The sequence below is a fragment of the Boleophthalmus pectinirostris genome, unplaced genomic scaffold, assembly GCF_026225935.1.
Source record: "Boleophthalmus pectinirostris isolate CB_2022bp ecotype Guang Dong unplaced genomic scaffold, ASM2622593v1 HiC_scaffold_9, whole genome shotgun sequence".
Taxonomy (NCBI): domain Eukaryota; kingdom Metazoa; phylum Chordata; class Actinopteri; order Gobiiformes; family Gobiidae; genus Boleophthalmus; species Boleophthalmus pectinirostris.
In genome coordinates, this window is record NW_026571541.1 from 2162596 (window position 1) to 2184574 (window position 21979).

The window sequence follows — 21979 nt, forward strand, 5'->3', positions numbered from 1 at the left end:
CAACATTTAAACAAATATATGATTTCAGCATTTAATAATTGCAAGTGGTATACTCACCACACTTTATTATTTGTAACAGCCTTCAATACATACATACATACATGCATACATAAGCAGTAATCATGCACTGGTCAAAGGAGGAGATACAGACCACAGATGTTAAGACACGAAAGCTCCTGACCATGCATGGAGGGTTCCATCCCAAATCCAGCACCCTGTGACTGTACACAAGCCGGAAGGAAGGAGACCGAGGACTAGGATGAAACATCCAAGCTCCTTGAGTAGATCAAGGACAACTCCCTAACAGATGAGGTCCTCAGAGAAGGTCTCAGACAGTGGGGTCCAGAGGAAGAGGTGCTGGAGGGACCATCATGGCAGGACAAGCCCTGCACGGGGCCACTGGAACATAACCTGAAGTGGCTGATATCAAGAAATCCTCCCAATGTCTTGAGAGGGCTGGTCTGAAGGACACACAGAGGCTCATCCTGGCTGCTCAGGAGCAGGACCTGGGCACTCAAGCAACAGAGGCCCAGATCTACCACACCAGACAAGAGCCACGGTGTAGACTGTGCAAAGAGGCTCCTGAGACAGTCCAGCACAGAACTGCAGGTGTAAGATGCTACAGGGAAACAAACATGGAGCGACATAACCAAGTGGTGGGTATAGTGTACAGAAACATCTGTGCAGACAACAGGCTGGAGACCCCAGGATCAAGGTGGGAAAAACTTCCAAAAGTTGTGGAGAACGACCGAGCCAAGATCCTGTGGGACTTCAGATACAGACTGACAGGATGGTGATGGACCAACCAGACATAGTGGTGGTGGAGAAGAAACAGAGCAGAGCTGTGGTGGTGGACATCACAATACCAAGAGAAGGAAATATCAGGAAAAAGGAACACGAGAAACTAGAGAAATACCAGGGGCTCAAGGAGGAGCTGGAGAAGGTCTGGAAAGTGAAGGCATCAGTGGTGCCTGTGGTGATCGGACACTCGGGGCTGTAACCCCCAAACTGGAAGAGTGGCTACAACAGATACCTGGAAAAACAACAAACATCTCAGTCCATATATATATATAGTCATGGACAAAATTACTGGTATCCATCTGGCAATGAAAGAAAAATCAACAATAATCACTGAAATAACTTGAAACTGAGAAAAGCAATAATAAATCAAATTTACTGAAAATTGACCAACAAAAATCAAACATTGTTTTTCACCTGTGGTTAAACAAAATCATTAGAAAAACAAAATAATGACAAATGATGGTTCCCTTAACTTAATATTTTGTTGCATGACCTTTTGATGCAAACTCTGCAAACAAATGATTTCTGTAACTGTCAATGAGACTTCTGCTCCGGTCAACAAGTATTTTAACCCATTTCTCTATGTCTAATGCTCTAGTTGTCTCAGGTTTGAAGGGTGTCTTCTCCAGACAGCATGTTTCAGCTCCTCACAGATGTTCAGTAGAATAATGGTGGGCAGGTGTCATAGATTATAACTACAGAGCAGACACATGCACTATATGTCTTTATTAATTCTGCGTTTGTCCAGAATATTATAATATTATTACTGAAACAAATCTAGTGTTGGGGATATTTCATGTGACCTTAAAGTGTGTTCACAGTGGTGATGTGTTGTGCATGTCAAGCCTTGAGGCCACAGCCCACTGAAAAATATGAACCTCAACAAAATGCTGTCTTCTCTCTGTAGACTGTATGTCACAGTTCTCTACAATTCCAAATGCAGGCATAATGTACACGACCTGAACTTACGAGCGCTTCTAAAGAACATAAAGATGTCTGTTTTTGGATCCACTGTGTAAATCAGACATAAGCTTAGGCCCTTGTTTACAGTATGGCTGCTAAGTTACAATGGAATTGTTTCTTCAAATGTTACATCAGCTGCCAAGCAAAAAGTACATCGAATAACTTCACCAAAACTGACAGCCTTTTTAAATCTCTAGGCAAGATAATTTGTAAAATCATCTAATCATATGCACTGCATGTACGAGTATCACAGCTGTGTCCTAAAGAGACATTAATTCTCTGCATTTGACCCATCCTTCAATGCCATTAGCTCAACCTGTCAGACTCCAGGGAGGATATCACTTACATCATGTTTTGGGTTGTGTGTAAACCAGAGGAAATCCACCAAAACATAGGAAGAACAACATGCAAACTCTGCACAAAAAAGTCCCACCCAATCTGGGATTTTGAGACCCTCTTGCTGTGAGGTAAAGGTGCTAGTGACTGAAGCAGGACAGTGTAAATACACACGATTCCTCAAAGTCTGTGTGAATGAAGCCAAAAAACTCCAGGCACATTTGTGATGATTGAGCCCAATTACAGTTCCCATCAGTTCAATAAATGTGACTCAAATGAAAGAAAAAACTCCCGAAGAACAGACAACAGTGTTGGGATATGTCGACATTTATTGTGCGGTGACTTTTATATACACATATTTTGTACACTTCATTTACATGAAGAGAAATAAATTAATCTGCTGATGGTGGACTCTTAGTGTTGCACAGAACAGAGGAACATATGCACACAGTGAGAGCAGTCAGAGCGCAGCTGGGATGGGACAGTGTTACAATTCAAAGTTGCATTCTAAAATAATAAAAACAAGGCTTTAGCAACTTTTTTCTTTTTATAGCTGATTTTATTTTATTCATTAAGGATTTCTGTGAATGAGTAGATCTTTTCCAACATGCTATAAACTGGAATGTTTCACAATATGGCATTAAACCCATCAGATCAGGCCTCGTCAGATCTGAGAAGCTAAGCAAGGCCCGGCCAGTACTTGGTATTGTGGGTAAAGTGTCTTGACTAAAGACTGAGTATGAAAGTGCTGTGTGTGTGTGTGTGTGTGTGTGTGTGTGTGTGTGTGTGTGCGTGCGTGCGTGCGTGCGTGTGTGCGTGCGTGCTAGGTCAATTCTGTGTCAGTTCTGATCACCGTAACAATATATGTTTTTCACACTGTCTTTGAGAAATAAAAACACCTAAAATTGAATGAATAAAAATTCATAATAATAATAATAATGCCAAACTGTGGAGCATTCTAGGCAAAGCAATAACATCTCCATGGAGACAAGAACTCCACAAGAAAAGTGATATAGTGTATCTTTAACTAGTCTAGTCTTGCGTTAATCTTTTCCCAGCTGCCTCATTTACAAAGTCCACTATTGTGCTACATACATTTAGTCACTCACTTACAGATAAACTTCTATATGTAGTGTAATTTTTATAAAAAGTAAAATCTAAGCAGCTAATGCAAAAAGAACCATCTTAATAGTGTACATTTGAGTGTGCGGAGAGGATAAAAAATACATTACACCAGAGCGGGTCCACACACGTTAAAACCATTTCAAAAGTGAAGACTTCCCACTATCCACATTTACCTGCTGTCTGTTGAGTCACGATTTCAGTCTAAAATCTACAGATATATTTAGACACACATCGACATTGAGAAGGAACATGCCTATGAACACGAGACGCAAACCAGGGCAGGCGATACAGCAAAGGTCAGATCTCATTTTAAAAAGAAATTTAACACTTTCATTTTGATTTCAGTTAAATTCATGTACACTAGAAGTGCACTTGATATGTGGTGTCGTGGATTATTTGGGTCAGAATTGTAATCGAATAATTGTGGTGATAATTTACGTCACGTTTTTCAAATATTAACTTGTATAATTTAGTTTGATCACAATTTAAAAACGAAAAAAGGAAAATCTTTTGAAGGTGTCTTTTAAGACAAATAATTTTCAAAACTAACAGGAGTCACATTCATATTACACTTCTAATTTAGACCATCTCCATCAAGAATGTTCCGTAGTATGGTTTTAACTTGCAGATGGCATAAGTGATGTGCAGAAAGTTACATACTGTGACTTTAAGTATCGATTAGAATCTTGGTGTCAATATTTATAACAATCCTAGTATTAATATTTTTTATAAGAACCAGCGCACATTACATTCACAATAGAAAGTAAAAACATTTCGAACGACATACTTTTTTGATTGATTTGGTTTTGATTTTGATTGATCGTTATCACAAATAAAATTGAATTGCGTCGCCCTATTTCAGTTTAGTATTGCATGCAGCTGGTATTCTTCATTCATTCACTTTTCAAACTGTACCATCATCATTATTGCAATATCGCCCACCCCTTGGACACAATTCAGTCTTTTCTCACCAAAATGGAATTACTTTGTACATGATGGCTCCTAAGCTCTACTTCTCAAACATGCAGCGAGTGGGAATAGTCTAGTCTACCTGTGGAAAGTGGACATTTCACAATCATTTGTACAACCCAGAAGCCATTTTGACACGGCTCCGCACATCCAGCCGGGTCAGGCTTAACTTACAAAAAAACAAAGAAATGAGAACAACATGGCGTTATTGCACACACGAGCATTGAACTTGCAAATTGTTCATGCACAAATCAAACAGACTCTCGGGCGCTGGCCACACGGAGGACAATATCTACCTTATATCCAGAGAAGTCAAAATGTAGGCTCAAAAATCAATTATGTTTTATGATTTATTAAAATTATTATAAAAAATAGGAGTACCGTATTTTCCGGGCTATTAGGAGCTCTGGATTATAAGACGCACTGTCATTGAACGGTCCATTTTCTAACTTTTTTCATAAATAAACCGCACCGGACTTTAAATGAAACCCAACAGTGTGATGGGTGAGTGGTTTTGTTTGTTTGTGGCGTTCACGGTGACTCTGGGCTTTGTTCAGTTGTGGCGTGTAGGGAGGGTGCTGTCTGGGACCAACGGATTGTCGGCGTGTTCGCAGTGACTCAGTTGTTCAGTTGTGTCTAGAAGTGCACATTGCACTCGCTTTTTCGGTTCGTTCCTCCGTTCCGTTCCTCGGCCGTTGGCGTGGAGTGATGAGTGTGTCTGCTCCGTGTGAGTTTGTGTTTTCTGTGGGTGGTGTGGCTTTGTAGTTTACTGAAGTCGTGCTGGGACACTCGAGTGGATTCGTGTATAGGGTGCTCTGGATTGCGGGGCGCGCGGCCGTTTTTTGATGCGGATAGAGGCTTAAGAGCGCGTCTAATAGCCCGGAAAATACAGTAATAATATCTAGTAAAAATGTCATGTAAACTATAAATAACCTGTGTGAATATTGTTTTACACACGTAATGAGAATATTGTACACATTTAAAATCAAACAGTTGGACTTGATAAACTTATTGTTGTCATATTGTTCATAAAAATGTCCCTTTTTCAACAATGTCAGCTCCATGTGACCAGGGCCCCTCTCCTCACATGTGTCACTCACTACGTTCACATGTAAAGAAAACCACATTACTGTGCTCCTCCCATTAGAACTCGAGTACTGCATCCACAGCGTACTCTGACTACACAAGGAGAGGCATTCAACTGCACCGGGCAAAACACAGCCAGATCATACTGCACAACCGCGTAATACAATGTACGACTGAGCTTGTTTTTCATCGTTTTTGACCCACATTGTTTAAAATTAGCCTAACAAAATATTCCGCATTAAAAATTATAATAAAGTTAAGATTAATTAGCAAAACAATAACAAACTGCACGTTAGCTTACTCGACTAGCGTATAGAACTAGAAAATGCCAATGCTGTTTATCAATTCCTACACACCTCCCAGTAATTACGCTTTAGAACCTGCAGGTAGAATGGACAAGGGTGGTCTGGCAGAAATCAGACTATAACTGGACAACGCACGTAGTCTGAGTACTCTTCATGTAAACGTAGTGAGGGTTTTTTTTTTTTGGAAGACTAAACTACAACGATACACGTGGCACAGACATGAGGCCGTAGTTACAATCAAAGTGAGAGGAAGGCGTTGCTATGGTAACGCTAGACAGGCCCTTCTTAGAAAAAGGAGCTACAGTAACATCGTGGTGCAAATCAAGTGGAATACACATCCATGTCCAACATTCAAACTGGTGTGGAAATTGAAATAAAAGGTAAGACTTTGAAAATGGCAGCACAAAGTTGTTGATCTGGTTTTGTGTTTTCACTGAATAAGGCTGTACAATATTGAAAAATAAGGTGTAGTCATTGAACATGTAATAGACTGTTCCCTTCTTGGAGGAAGGAGACATGTTCCATTCGCTCTCAAAGTTAACAGTTGATTTCAACAGGTTAAATATTGTGGTGGATGATATGGCAAAACATGAATAGAATAATTTAGATTTGATCAGGATTCACTTTATGTTTCTATTGGTATATAAAGTTATTGGTGTCTTCTGAAAGCTCACACTTCACTGTGATTGGTTAAAGCCACCTGTCACTCAGAGCCTTACAGATGACTAACCAATTGTAGAAGTGGAAAAAAGTGTCTGTTTGAGCTACATTAAATAGACAAATAGTGAATCACAATATGGCATCACCAAAACAGCAGAACGTCACAGGAATGAGATCAACATTCTGTTTTTATCACCATATCAACCAGTCTCACATGTCAAGCAGAAAATGTTCATGGCTATTTTCAGATTGCCTTTTCCAATATTGTGCAGCCATACATAGGTGTTCAGAGGTGCTCCGATGTGGGATAAACCTGTAGATTTGCCTCTGGCTGGGGCTCTTGGGGGGGAAACCTGTAGATTTGCCTCTGGCTGGGGCTCTTGGGGGTGCTTTCAGGGAGACTGAGAGCCCGACCTGTAGCTCTTAAAGCTGCCCAGCAGGCTCTGCACGCCCTTACGCACCCTCCGAGCCACCGAGTCAGCCGGGGGAGTGGGCAGACAGGAGGCCAGGCTGGGCGGGCGGGCGTCCAGGCATTTCTGGTAACGCAACTGGGGAGAAGAAAAGTGCAGTTAGCATGGTCCAGTATGTGTAGTGGACATTATACATAGTGCAACATAATAACAAATGCTCAAAGCAGAAGTTAGAACTGATGGCATAGTTTAGAGAAATGTAATGTTTGGATACATACAGTTATGTATATTTGTCCTCTATTGTGTCAGGTTTTGAATTGGCATTTCACCGCATTTAGTGAATACAGAATGACTTTATGGTGGAGTGTAACCATACAGGCAGCCTGCCCAGTCACACTGGTGCTGACCACAAGTTACAGAGAAGAGTTTTCAACTGTTGTGGAAAGTTCTGAAGGCTGTGCCACTTTGATGGGTTGAACATCACGCAACAACTCATAGTTTTACACAAAACATCAACACTAGTTTTAATCTTCTGTCTTTTTGGATGGATTGAGCTGAGACTGAACTAAAACTGGACTTTACGGAAACTACTAAGTTTAAAGAAAGGAAACACTAATAAGCCGCTATTCTATATGTTGAACAAAGACATATGACTTCATAATGACAGTGTGATTTGTGTTTTTGCTTTTAAGGAGCTCCACACACACTGCATGTAAAGTATCTGTGCACACGTGGTGTAAATACACAATGACAGATAAAAATAGCTCAAGACAGATTTTTCTGGGCCCTGCCTGTCACAGTGACAGATTGGAGTTCTCTAGTGAAACGTGTGGTGCTTCAGTCCCTCACCATACAGGCGGCCTGCACAGCCTCGCTCAGACTGGCTGCATTGGGCTCACACCAGAACATGTGGCAGGTGAAGTCGCTGGGTCCTTCGGCCATGATGAAGGCGAAGGTGTGCACGTCTTTGCCCACGCCCATAAAGGACAGGAAGCGCACACGGCACTCTGCTAGGACCTCCTCATTCTGCACACAAGTCACAAGAAACAGAGAGATGTCAGGCACTGGTTGTGTGGTTTAACCTTCAGAATACAGTGGGGTTTAAAGGAACTGTATGGAATCTCTTACAGATGTAAACAGGGTACTACAATCACAACTGAAACTAGGATGCCAGTGCCGTGAAGTGCATATGACAAGTTTCTGATGATTCATTCATTTCTACTTAATTTGAACAGATAAATCTGCTTCACAGTTTGTGAAGTAAAGTTGAAAAATATGTTAAAATGAAAAATTACAGGAAGTAGAGAGTTCTATTTTAGAGTTCCACACTGATGACATCACACTGGGAGAATTCTGTCCAAAATTTAGGCACAATTTACACTTACAAACACAAACACATTTTTCTGATATTTTAAACATGATTTCAACAAATAAGGGTGTTTTCTTATAGTTTTATTTGTCAAATAATAATCTCTGTGCATTAGAGGAGTTTTGGCCTACTGACTTCCAGCCAGGAAGTAAAATGTGAAATCTAAATAATGGTCAGACTGGTAAAGAAAGTGTTTAGTAAAATCTTAAATATAATGATGTGAACTGTGTTTTAGTCAAATGTAGTCCATCCTGTCATAGGCACTTTAACCTGCAGATAGAGGACACATACAAGTTGCAAAGTTACAAAACCCTCTAGTTTAGATCTGAAAAAATGTGCCCTAAATGATTGCATAAACAACATTACCCATGTCCAATTTTGTAATTAAGAATAAGCATTATACCATTACAGCTGTTACAAGAAAGACTGTATCTGATCTACTGTATCTGGGGACATGTTAAGTCATGTTTATGGAACAGAAAATGACACAAGCATGAATAGACAAAAGGAGACAAACAACAATTTAGTGTTTGGGTTAGCTCTGAGACACTGTGTCTGTATTCCATGGAGCTATTAAAATATCTTCATGAAATATAAGCACTGTGAGGACTCATTAGGAAAAATGACACTCAGAAAAGTTCCATGAATTCACCAAAAATAAAGTCCAGTCCAGGCTAAAAGACTTGAGAGCAACAGCGCTGCCCTACAACACCGACAACAGCACAACGTACACTGCAGAACACTGCCGGCCATTCTATGTCTTATGATGTTTACAAAAAAAAGAATATAAACTTTACTGCACAATTTGATTTATTAGATAGGCAAGAGAAATCGATATTGATATTGTGAGCCCCTTTATAACACCGTGAGTATACACAAAAAATATTTTACCATGAGATTTGGATATCATTACATCCCTACTTGTGTGTAACGCAGTTTGAATGAGCTGAATAGGACCAGGTACTGCAGTATACTGTCTGTGTAGTGAAGCTGACCTGAGGAGCAGCTGTAGGGTTACCTGTGTGGTCAGGATGGTGAGTGTAGCTGGGGCCACGTTCACAGACACTGGGGTCCATTCACTCTGCTCTTTGCTGTTCATGGCTGCCTCTAAAGCATCATTGATCACGTCCACTCCTGAAACATACATGCAAGCATTTGACTACTAAATGAATACACAAAAAGAGAATTTTTTGCATAAAAAAATAATAATAATAATAAAAAGTTTGGGGGATGAACTATTTGATTTGACACTTTTTTTTAGTCCTATATTGAAAAGTGTCTTTGAGTGAAAGTGCTATACTGACTTAGTATAGCGGTAATAGTGATTAACGATTTGTCCCCAAACTTGTAGATGNTTGACTGGACCCATGAGCAGATGTGAGCAGCACTAGTTTGAGAGAAGCAGGTCCCGTGATGTGAGTGTGTATAGCTCACACATATTAGTCCCCACAATGTGATAAACACCCCCCTTTTCTTGAGCCAAAGTGCGCTCTTGACATAAACGGAGCTCATACTGTCCCATCGATCTGTCCCTGCTTCAAATGGTCCTTGTCACGCCTGTTGTTTCTGATGGAGAAGCACTCGCCCACCTATAAATCACAAAGTCCCATTACAGCCACTGCGGCCATTTTGGCTCTAAGCACTGTCCTTTTCCCATTTGGAGTCCTGGTGTGTCACATGTGTGTGCGCCCGGAGGATGGAGCACTTTGAAAACGAGTTTGTTTTGAATGGAGTTTTCGATGACTCTCTCTGGACAGGTCAGCTCGGTCTTGGGAGGAGGAGCAGTCAGAAAATATCGATTTGAGAATTCTTTATAGTTTCATAATAAGTAGAACTAAATTGGTGGAATGTTTCATGCTGACAGTTGTACAAAAAGTAGTGCATTTCTGTACTAAGTTTACACGGGCCACATCCATATTAAGCTGTTTTTTTGAAATATTAATCGAATTAATTACATGAGTTCAAGTGATTAATCACGATTAATCACATGTTATATGCAAAACCAAATAATGAATTAAAAAGTAGCATATAGAACACTTTTATTGGAAATGTAAATGAAAGAGTTGCACATTTGTTGTGCAAACAGCATTTCTTTCAGAGTTAAACCTTTAGAGTCTTCAAGGTATTCTGAAAGCTCAAGAAAAAATATTGAATGAATTTTTGTACTACTAATATATGTTTTCAGTATTTTTTATGCGGTGAGTAATAAACACTACTATGAGTAATAATATCTAGATCATTGTTATAAACTTAGACAAAGATTATTTATAACCTTTTATAAGTTAATATAATGGAATGGAAATGGACCAATCACAGTTTTTCTTCCAGTGGTATCTGGGTAAATCAGTGACTCCCCCTGCAGCGCTGAACCTTCGGTGGCTGGAACGAAGTTTGAGATTGACAGTTGTCTGAGCCAATCTGGGCGGGATCATATCACGAAATCTTCCGGGCCTTCGTGGAAACCCTGTAATAGAGTTATGTAAGCAAGACCAATGCGACGAAAACCTCACTGGACACCTCGATTTGGACGCATCAGGTGCGTCTGGAAGAAGGAGAAGACAAAGACCCGTGAACCGGAGCACACGGCCTGGTCGGAGCTAGGAGTCCGCGGAAGCTCAGAGCGCACGCCTGGCCGCGGGCTCAGCCACGGGCTCAGCCGCGGGCTCAGCCGCGGGGACCAGCTCGGACACGTTGCATCTCACGTGGTCAGAAAAAAATTTAAAAAGTGTAAAGAAAAGACAGCAAGCTTAAAGAAACGCTCGCGATGGACTTTTTCAAAATAAAAGCCAGTTGAGCAACAGACGTTTACAATAAAAAAAAAAAAATAATAATAAATAATAATAATAATAAAAACTGCGTTAATGGCGTTAAAATAATTGTCGGCATTAATGAATTGATTAACACAAAATGAACACGTTAACGTGCCCAGCCCTAGTTATTTCCTCACCACATGTTTTTGAACAACTTTATGACAATGTCTGAAAGCTCACAAGAGTCAGTTTAATTTCATATAGGACCTTTAAGAAAAACCCAATACTTCAATCCACTACAAGAAGTGAAGTGCATAGAAAGGACTGACATCTGTGTTAAACCTCGTGAAATAACAGAATACATTTCTCATGACTCAGTATAATAATTAATAACCTAACCCTAATCCTAATTAATAATAATTCATAATTACAATAGTCCACCATGCTACAATCTCTAACCTATTTGTGGAAAAATATAGTTTACTTATACAAAGGTAAAAAAAAAAAAAAAAACGTATTACATCATACAATATTTTCATATAAAAATAAGTTAAAATGGCCAAAAAAACCTGACATCTGGGACGTTCAAAACACAGAAATATGAAAAGAGTTAAACGTTGAATAAATAAGATAGATTAAAAAAAAAAAAAGAAAGAAAAATAATAAATAAAAGAATAATAAATAATAAAAGAATAAAATACTTACATTTTGTCAGAATCTTGATAAATATAAGAGTGGTGTACGTCTCTTAAATTTGCCCTAATTTTCCTCCTGAATCTTGAGGTGGTATGAAGAGGCTGTCTGTGTATAGAAGTAATCCACATGCAATTTCCTCTCATTACCCAGCGGCCCTTGAGTGCCGTTGTGCCTTTCGACCTTGCTACAGGTTCAATTCCACCTTAAAACAATCCACAATCACACTATTTAACGCAGTAAACAGCCAGCGGTGCTTCCATTGTTCGGGACTCTGCTTTATAAACCTCTTCCATTTGCACTTCCCCTTGAGGTGCCCTTGACTGAATCGGCCCCGGAGCCTCCCTCTGGCCCCCCTCCTCCCCCTTCCCCCAGGGCACGTACGCTGGCAACTCCCAACATCACGTACTCGTACTTCACATCTTCACACAGGTCGCTAAAACAAAGCCATAGAGGTATTAATATTTATAGTTTCGTGTGATGGGAGGGATCAGTGGCGAGCGCAGGAGTGAGCGTGAATAATCATCGCCCCCCACAGACTCCTTCCTCCGGACCCCCCCAAAGCCCAGAGCCTGTGAAGTGGAGCCAGACTTAAACACCAGCGCATGCAACAGATACAGATGGAGGTTTGGAAAGCAGAGACGGGAGATCCACGGTGCAGAGAGAGCGAGAGATATTTCACTGATCCCGGGGGAAATTCAAATTTTGCTACAGCAACATTTACACTCGGCTTGTGTCTCAGTCAAAGGTCTGAGTGCAGTTTAAGAGGAGGCCTGGCCAGGGAGGGTCAGCAGATCTGTGTGGGGCAGTTTGAGGAGAGGAAAAGACAAAATGTCCCTCTTCTGTGTCCTGCAGCGTCACCTTGTCCTCCTTAGATAGTCTCTTGCTCAGTGTCCATGGATACGGGGCTGCAGTGAAAAGACCCTGGACACAGTCTTATCGAGGGCAAGAAGCCAGGATCGCTCTGGTCTCCTCCAAAAGCGCCATCGTTCCACCTCTCAATCCAGAAATTTATTTTTTTTGTCCTATGCAATACAGAAGAATAGCATACAACATAAAAGAAATAATAACATAAAACTAGAGCATTTTATTATGTGACCTTTCTTTGGGTCAGTAATCAAGGACTTATACATAATGTGCTTTGAGCAGGTTATAAGCATGTAGATAGTCTCACGGGCTGCTTTACTCAAGGTTGAATATTGGTTATGTTTAGTGCTTCTCGATACACTACTATTGCTGCAGCTGTAAAATGACATGTTAGTCTCAAACAACCTTTACATAAAGCACTAGTTTCTATGTGCTTGGTGCCAGTCCAACAGTAAGTACGAGTGTGGTCATTTGTGCCAGTAAAGTGATAATGGACCATGACCTACATACTGACAGCACACACCAAGACTGTGGGGGAGCAGACTGTCAGGACGACCCAGAGGCCTAAGGCACCAGACTCAAGGTGAACATCTTTCTCAGTACAGGACGTCTGCTCTCCAAATGGAGTCGTGGGTTCAAATCCCTCTCTTGACATTGCTGTTCTGCAGAGACTTTCTCTTGAAATGTAGGCCTTTTTATACACTGAATTAAAATCACAACAGTGACAACACAATGAAACACTTCAATTCATCTCCAGAATGAAAGGCTTTGGGCTTCACTCAAACATAGTTTTATGTGTTTATTCAGAAGATGGACCGTAATGTGATGGTCGATGTTTGCACATGGAGTTGCTCTATTTCTGCTTTATATATCCTTGTATTTAGTGTCTATCTTTACTATCTGTACTTTGTGTCTAGTCTCTTAGTAATATGCTTTATAAACACATTTGTCTCTGTGCATAAACTTCAGACTCAATCAAACATTTTGTCTGTTACTGATGATCCAAAGTCGCCTGTTATATACAGTACAGCTCTCTCTGTATATCACATGACCTGGATGACAGAATTGTAGCAGCTGTAAAATGACATGTTAGTCTCAAAGAACCTTTAAATAAAACACTAGTTATATGTGTGTAGTACCAGTCCAACAGTAAGTACGAGTGTGGTCATTTGTGCCAGTACAGCGGTGATAATGAACTATGACCTACATACTGACAGCACACATCAAGAGCGACGGGCAGCAGACTGGTGCCAGACTCACTTTCCTCAGCAAATGGACTTCTGGCCTCCAAATGGAGTCGTGGGTTCCAAATCCTTCTCTTGACATTGCTCTTCTGCAGAAACTTTCTCTTTATATAGTCTGAATTAACAAAGGGATGGAGTGGGATTTCATTTATTAGCAGAGACAGCTCCTGAATGTGTGGTAATTATTGCTTTCTTTAGTGGTTGACAGCAGGATAATGAGTTTGTTAAGCTCCCCTGGCACGAGTGGAGAACAGGTTCTGATGCCACTGTCAGGTTGGACAGTGTGTGAAGTGGAGCAGGCATGGGGACAGCAGAAGAGTGTGTGGGAAGCTCTCATCTCCTGTCAAGAACCAGGGAGGTGTGTGAGGAGGTGTGGCTCTGTAAAGTTAGTCTATGAGTTTGAGATGTTTCACCACAGTGAGGATGTACTGTGCTCAGGAATCAGCTACGTCCTGCCAGTTAGATACCCAGCATGCCCAAAACATGCCACACAGGAAGAAGAAGACCAGTTGAGAGCTCAGGTCACTTACATACAAACAATCAGTGAACCTGTCCAGGGACGACAGGTGGAAATTAACACTGATGCTACAACCTGGTACAAGAACCTCTCCTGTTAAGGTTCATGTAAAAATTGTGCACTGACCCTATCTCATAAATGAATAAATAAATAAATACATATACATACATACATACATACATACATACATAGTGTTAGGCATGTTCTATCAAAAATCACAACTGGAATCAATCGATTAAAAGTAAAAAGAATTTATTCCCTGTCCAATACAATTCTAATACAGAGCTCTGGGTCAGACCACTATCCCTGATGGCCTATTCTACACAGGACTTAGTTTCAGGCAGTCTGAACGCCTGCATCTGTCCCTTAACCCAGTATATATACTTTCACAGAAATATGTATAATGATATGTTGATCAGGTTCACGCCTTGGGTCCTCCTTGAAGTTTCTCCATTTATGGGAATGACCGGATCTATTTAGATTTGGGTGCCAGCCAGGATGTCCCCTTGTCAGCTGCTCTGTACAGAATTTCCTTAAAAAAGACACAACCTACACAGCAGTTTCTTTAAACACATGTATCAGATTTCAGTAGTTAAGCATTAACTGTGTGACTTCATTAACAACATTTAAACAAATATATGATTTCAGCATTTAATAATTGCAAGTGGTATACTCACCACACTTTATTATTTGTAACAGCCTTCAATACATACATACATACATGCATACATAAGCAGTAATCATGCACTGGTCAAAGGAGGAGATACAGACCACAGATGTTAAGACACGAAAGCTCCTGACCATGCATGGAGGGTTCCATCCCAAATCCAGCACCCTGTGACTGTACACAAGCCGGAAGGAAGGAGACCGAGGACTAGGATGAAACATCCAAGCTCCTTGAGTAGATCAAGGACAACTCCCTAACAGATGAGGTCCTCAGAGAATGGTCTCAGACAGTGGGGTCCAGAGGAAGAGGTGCTGGAGGGACCATCATGGCAGGACAAGCCCTGCACGGGGCCACTGGAACATAACCTGAAGTGGCTGATATCAAGAAATCCTCCCAATGTCTTGAGAGGGCTGGTCTGAAGGACACACAGAGGCTCATCCTGGCTGCTCAGGAGCAGGACCTGGGCACTCAAGCAACAGAGGCCCAGATCTACCACACCAGACAAGAGCCACGGTGTAGACTGTGCAAAGAGGCTCCTGAGACAGTCCAGCACAGAACTGCAGGTGTAAGATGCTACAGGGAAACAAACATGGAGCGACCGATAACCAAGTGGTGGGTATAGTGTACAGAAACATCTGTGCAGACAACAGGCTGGAGACCCCAGGATCAAGGTGGGAAAAAACTTCCAAAAGTTGTGGAGAACGACCGAGCCAAGATCCTGTGGGACTTCAGATACAGACTGACAGGATGGTGATGGACCAACCAGACATAGTGGTGGTGGAGAAGAAACAGAGCAGAGCTGTGGTGGTTGACATCACAATACCAAGAGAAGGAAATATCAGGAAAAAGGAACACGAGAAACTAGAGAAATACCAGGGGCTCAAGGAGGAGCTGGAGAAGGTCTGGAAAGTGAAGGCATCAGTGGAGCCTGTGGTGATCGGACACTCGGGGCTGTAACCCCCAAACTGGAAGAGTGGCTACAACAGATACCTGGAAAAACAACAAACATCTCAGTCCATATATATATATAGTCATGGACAAAATTACTGGTATCCATCTGGCAATGAAAGAAAAATCAACAATAATCACTGAAATAACTTGAAACTGAGAAAAGCAATAATAAATCAAATTTACTGAAAATTGACCAACAAAAATCAAACATTGTTTTTTCACCTGTGTGGTTAAACAAAATCATTAGAAAAACAAAATAATGACAAATGATGGTTCCCTTAACTTAATATTTTGTTGCATGACCTTTTGATGCAAACTCTGCAAACAAATGATTTCTGTAACTGTCAATGAGACTTCTGCTCCGGTCAACAAGTATTTTAACCCATTTCTCTATGTCTAATGCTCTAGTTGTCTCAGGTTTGAAGGGGTGTCTTCTCCAGACAGCATGTTTTCAGCTCCTCACAGATGTTCAGTAGAATAATGGTGGGCAGGTGTCATAGATTATAACTACAGAGCAGACACATGCACTATATGTCTTTATTAATTCTGCGTTTGTCCAGAATATTATAATATTATTACTGAAACAAATCTAGTGTTGGGGATATTTCATGTGACCTTAAAGTGTGTTCACAGTGGTGATGTGTTGTGCATGTCAAGCCTTGAGGCCACAGCCCACTGAAAAATATGAACCTCAACAAAATGCTGTCTTCTCTCTGTAGACTGTATGTCACAGTTCTCTACAATTCCAAATGCAGGCATAATGTACACGACGACCTGAACTTACGAGCGCTTCTAAAGAACATAAAGATGTCTGTTTTTGGATCCACTGTGTAAATCAGACATAGCTTAGGCCCTTGTTTACAGTATGGCTGCTAAGTTACAATGGAATTGTTTCTTCAAATGTTACATCAGCTGCCAAGCAAAAAGTACATCGAATAACTTCACCAAAACTGACAGCCTTTTTTAAATCTCTAGGCAAGATAATTTGTAAAATCATCTAATCATATGCACTGCATGTACGAGTATCACAGCTGTGTCCTAAAGAGACATTAATTCTCTGCATTTGACCCCATCCTTCAATGCCATTAGCTCAACCTGTCAGACTCCAGGGAGGATATCACTTACATCATGTTTTGGGTTGTGTGTAAACCAGAGGAAATCCACCAAAACATAGGAAGAACAACATGCAAACTCTGCACAAAAAAGTCCCACCCAATCTGGGATTTTGAGACCCTCTTGCTGTGAGGTAAAGGTGCTAGTGACTGAAGCAGGACAGTGTAAATACACACGATTCCTCAAAGTCTGTGTGAATGAAGCCAAAAAACTCCAGGCACATTTGTGATGATTGAGCCCAATTACAGTTCCCATCAGTTCAATAAATGTGACTCAAATGAAAGAAAAAACTCCCGAAGAAACAGACAACAGTGTTGGGATATGTCGACATTTATTGTGCGGTGACTTTTATATACACATATTTTGTACACTTCATTTACATGAAGAGAAATAAAATTAATCTGCTGATGGTGGACTCTTAGTGTTGCACAGAACAGAGAACATAGGAACAGTGATGCACACAGAGAGCAGCTGAGGATGGGACAGTGTTACAATTCAAAGTTGCATTCTAAAATAATAAAAACAAGGCTTTAGCAACTTTTTTCTTTTTATAGCTGATTTTATTTTATTCATTAAGGATTTCTGTGAATGAGTAGATCTTTTCCAACATGCTATAAACTGGAATGTTTCACAATATGGCATTAAACCCATCAGATCAGGCCTCGTCAGATCTGAGAAGCTAAGCAAGGCCCGGCCAGTACTTGGTATTGTGGGTAAAGTGTCTTGACTAAAGACTGAGTATGAAAGTGCTGTGTGTGTGTGTGTGTGTGTGTGTGTGTGTGTGTGTGTGTGTGTGTGTGTGTGTGTGCGTGCGTGCGTGCGTGCGTGCGTGTGTGCGTGCGTGCTAGGTCAATTCTGTGTCAGTTCTGATCACCGTAACAATATATGTTTTTCACACTGTCTTTGAGAAATAAAAACACCTAAAATTGAATGAATAAAAATTCATAATAATAATAATAATGCCAAACTGTGGAGCATTCTAGGCAAAGCAATAACATCTCCATGGAGACAAGAACTCCACAAGAAAAGTGATATAGTGTATCTTTAACTAGTCTAGTCTTGCGTTAATCTTTTCCCAGCTGCCTCATTTACAAAGTCCACTATTGTGCTACATACATTTAGTCACTCACTTACAGATAAACTTCTATATGTAGTGTAATTTTTATAAAAAGTAAAATCTAAGCAGCTAATGCAAAAAGAACCATCTTAATAGTGTACATTTGAGTGTGCGGAGAGGATAAAAAATACATTACACCAGAGCGGGTCCACACACGTTAAAACCATTTCAAAAGTGAAGACTTCCCACTATCCACATTTACCTGCTGTCTGTTGAGTCACGATTTCAGTCTAAAATCTACAGATATATTTAGACACACATCGACATTGAGAAGGAACATGCCTATGAACACGAGACGCAAACCAGGGCAGGCGATACAGCAAAGGTCAGATCTCATTTTAAAAAGAAATTTAACACTTTCATTTTGATTTCAGTTAAATTCATGTACACTAGAAGTGCACTTGATATGTGGTGTCGTGGATTATTTGGGTCAGAATTGTAATCGAATAATTGTGGTGATAATTTACGTCACGTTTTTCAAATATTAACTTGTATAATTTAGTTTGATCACAATTTAAAAACGAAAAAAGGAAAATCTTTTGAAGGTGTCTTTTAAGACAAATAATTTTCAAAACTAACAGGAGTCACATTCATATTACACTTCTAATTTAGACCATCTCCATCAAGAATGTTCCGTAGTATGGTTTTAACTTGCAGATGGCATAAGTGATGTGCAGAAAGTTACATACTGTGACTTTAAGTATCGATTAGAATCTTGGTGTCAATATTTATAACAATCCTAGTATTAATATTTTTTATAAGAACCAGCGCACATTACATTCACAATAGAAAGTAAAAACATTTCGAACGACATACTTTTTTGATTGATTTGGTTTTGATTTTGATTGATCGTTATCACAAATAAAATTGAATTGCGTCGCCCTATTTCAGTTTAGTATTGCATGCAGCTGGTATTCTTCATTCATTCACTTTTCAAACTGTACCATCATCATTATTGCAATATCGCCCACCCCTTGGACACAATTCAGTCTTTTCTCACCAAAATGGAATTACTTTGTACATGATGGCTCCTAAGCTCTACTTCTCAAACATGCAGCGAGTGGGAATAGTCTAGTCTACCTGTGGAAAGTGGACATTTCACAATCATTTGTACAACCCAGAAGCCATTTTGACACGGCTCCGCACATCCAGCCGGGTCAGGCTTAACTTACAAAAAAACAAAGAAATGAGAACAACATGGCGTTATTGCACACACGAGCATTGAACTTGCAAATTGTTCATGCACAAATCAAACAGACTCTCGGGCGCTGGCCACACGGAGGACAATATCTACCTTATATCCAGAGAAGTCAAAATGTAGGCTCAAAAATCAATTATGTTTTATGATTTATTAAAATTATTATAAAAAATAGGAGTACCGTATTTTCCGGGCTATTAGGAGCTCTGGATTATAAGACGCACTGTCATTGAACGGTCCATTTTCTAACTTTTTTCATAAATAAACCGCACCGGACTTTAAATGAAACCCAACAGTGTGATGGGTGAGTGGTTTTGTTTGTTTGTGGCGTTCACGGTGACTCTGGGCTTTGTTCAGTTGTGGCGTGTAGGGAGGGTGCTGTCTGGGACCAACGGATTGTCGGCGTGTTCGCAGTGACTCAGTTGTTCAGTTGTGTCTAGAAGTGCACATTGCACTCGCTTTTTCGGTTCGTTCCTCCGTTCCGTTCCTCGGCCGTTGGCGTGGAGTGATGAGTGTGTCTGCTCCGTGTGAGTTTGTGTTTTCTGTGGGTGGTGTGGCTTTGTAGTTTACTGAAGTCGTGCTGGGACACTCGAGTGGATTCGTGTATAGGGTGCTCTGGATTGCGGGGCGCGCGGCCGTTTTTTTGATGCGGATAGAGGCTTAAGAGCGCGTCTAATAGCCCGGAAAATACAGTAATAATATCTAGTAAAAATGTCATGTAAACTATAAATAACCTGTGTGAATATTGTTTTACACACGTAATGAGAATATTGTACACATTTAAAATCAAACAGTTGGACTTGATAAACTTATTGTTGTCATATTGTTCATAAAAATGTCCCTTTTTCAACAATGTCAGCTCCATGTGACCAGGGCCCCTCTCCTCACATGTGTCACTCACTACGTTCACATGTAAAGAAAACCACATTACTGTGCTCCTCCCATTAGAACTCGAGTACTGCATCCACAGCGTACTCTGACTACACAAGGAGAGGCATTCAACTGCACCGGGCAAAACACAGCCAGATCATACTGCACAACCGCGTAATACAATGTACGACTGAGCTTGTTTTTCATCGTTTTTGACCCACATTGTTTAAAATTAGCCTAACAAAATATTCCGCATTAAAAATTATAATAAAGTTAAGATTAATTAGCAAAACAATAACAAACTGCACGTTAGCTTACTCGACTAGCGTATAGAACTAGAAAATGCCAATGCTGTTTATCAATTCCTACACACCTCCCAGTAATTACGCTTTAGAACCTGCAGGTAGAATGGACAAGGGTGGTCTGGCAGAAATCAGACTATAACTGGACAACGCACGTAGTCTGAGTACTCTTCATGTAAACGTAGTGAGAGGTTTTTTTTTTTTGGAAGACTAAACTACAACGTGGCACAGACATGAGGCCGTACACAAAGTGCACAGAAGGGCCGTAGTTACAATCAAAGTGAGAGGAAGGCGTTGCTATGGTAACGCTAGACAGGCCCTTCTTAGAAAAAGGAGCTACAGTAACATCGTGGTGCAAATCAAGTGGAATACACATCCATGTCCAACATTCAAACTGGTGTGGAAATTGAAATAAAAGGTAAGACTTTGAAAATGGCAGCACAAAGTTGTTGATCTGGTTTTGTGTTTTCACTGAATAAGGCTGTACAATATTGAAAAATAAGGTGTAGTCATTGAACATGTAATAGACTGTTCCCTTCTTGGAGGAAGGAGACATGTTCCATTCGCTCTCAAAGTTAACAGTTGATTTCAACAGGTTAAATATTGTGGTGGATGATATGGCAAAACATGAATAGAATAATTTTAGATTTGATCAGGATTCACTTTATGTTTCTTGGTATTGGTATATAAAGTTATTGGTGTCTTCTGAAAGCTCACACTTCACTGTGATTGGTTAAAGCCACCTGTCACTCAGAGCCTTACAGATGACTAACCAATTGTAGAAGTGGAAAAAAGTGTCTGTTTGAGCTACATTAAATAGACAAATAGTGAATCACAATATGGCATCACCAAAACAGCAGAACGTCACAGGAATGAGATCAACATTCTGTTTTTATCACCATATCAACCAGTCTCACATGTCAAGCAGAAAATGTTCATGGCTATTTTCAGATTGCCTTTTCCAATATTGTGCAGCCATACATAGGTGTTCAGAGGTGCTCCGATGTGGGATAAACCTGTAGATTTGCCTCTGGCTGGGGCTCTTGGGGGGGAAACCTGTAGATTTGCCTCTGGCTGGGGCTCTTGCTTGGGGTGCTTTCAGGAGACTGAGAGCCCGACCTGTAGCTCTTAAAGCTGCCCAGCAGGCTCTGCACGCCCTTACGCACCCTCCGAGCCACCGAGTCAGCCGGGGGAGTGGGCAGACAGGAGGCCAGGCTGGGCGGGCGGGCGTCCAGGCATTTCTGGTAACGCAACTGGGGAGAAGAAAAGTGCAGTTAGCATGGTCCAGTATGTGTAGTGGAGTGGACATTATACATAGTGCAACATAATAACAAATGCTCAAAGCAGAAGTTAGAACTGATGGCATAGTTTAGAGAAATGTAATGTTTGGATACATACAGTTATGTATATTTGTCCTCTATTGTGTCAGGTTTTGAATTGGCATTTCACCGCATTTAGTGAATACAGAATGACTTTATGGTGGAGTGTAACCATACAGGCAGCCTGCCCAGTCACACTGGTGCTGACCACAAGTTACAGAGAAGAGTTTTCAACTGTTGTGGAAAGTTCTGAAGGCTGTGCCACTTTGATGGGTTGAACATCACGCAACAACTCATAGTTTTACACAAAACATCAACACTAGTTTTAATCTTCTGTCTTTTTGGAT

General features: G+C 40.6%; 2 protein-coding genes across 2 annotated transcripts in view; both read right to left on the reverse strand.

The window, feature by feature from the left end:
• Positions 1–2411: 2411 nt before the first annotated feature.
• On the reverse strand, positions 2412–9191 carry LOC129412644 (amyloid beta precursor protein binding family B member 1-like). Its single transcript, XM_055166774.1, has 3 exons — positions 9043–9191; positions 7505–7681; positions 2412–6793 (listed from the first exon to the last, which is right to left on the reverse strand). The coding sequence occupies exons 1-3, from the start codon at positions 9169–9171 to the stop codon at positions 6638–6640; spliced, it is 462 nt and encodes a 153-aa protein (XP_055022749.1). The 5' UTR covers positions 9172–9191; the 3' UTR covers positions 2412–6637.
• Positions 9192–10530: 1339 nt separating this feature from the next.
• Positions 10531–21979, reverse strand: part of LOC110172715 (amyloid beta (A4) precursor protein-binding, family B, member 1 (Fe65)) — a 29493-nt gene continuing 18044 nt past the window's right edge. The window contains exons 15-17 of the mRNA XM_020938647.2: positions 21370–21566; positions 11755–11903; positions 10531–10721 (exon numbers count right to left, since the gene is read on the reverse strand). Coding sequence (XP_020794306.2) covers positions 10531–10721; positions 11755–11903; positions 21370–21566 — 537 coding nt within the window. The remainder of the gene's footprint in view (positions 10722–11754; positions 11904–21369; positions 21567–21979) is intronic.

Excerpts from the sequence above, each read along its gene's own strand:
- LOC129412644 (XM_055166774.1), bottom strand. The coding sequence starts at position 9,171 with ATGTATGTTTCAGGAGTGGACGTGATCAATGATGCTTTAGAGGCAGCC. Across the intron at positions 7,682-9,042 it reads TCACCATCCTGACCACACAG|AATGAGGAGGTCCTAGCAGA; the intron begins GTAACCCTACAG and ends ACTTGTGTGCAG. Across the intron at positions 6,794-7,504 it reads CTGTGCAGGCCGCCTGTATG|TTGCGTTACCAGAAATGCCT; the intron begins GTGAGGGACTGA and ends TCTTCTCCCCAG.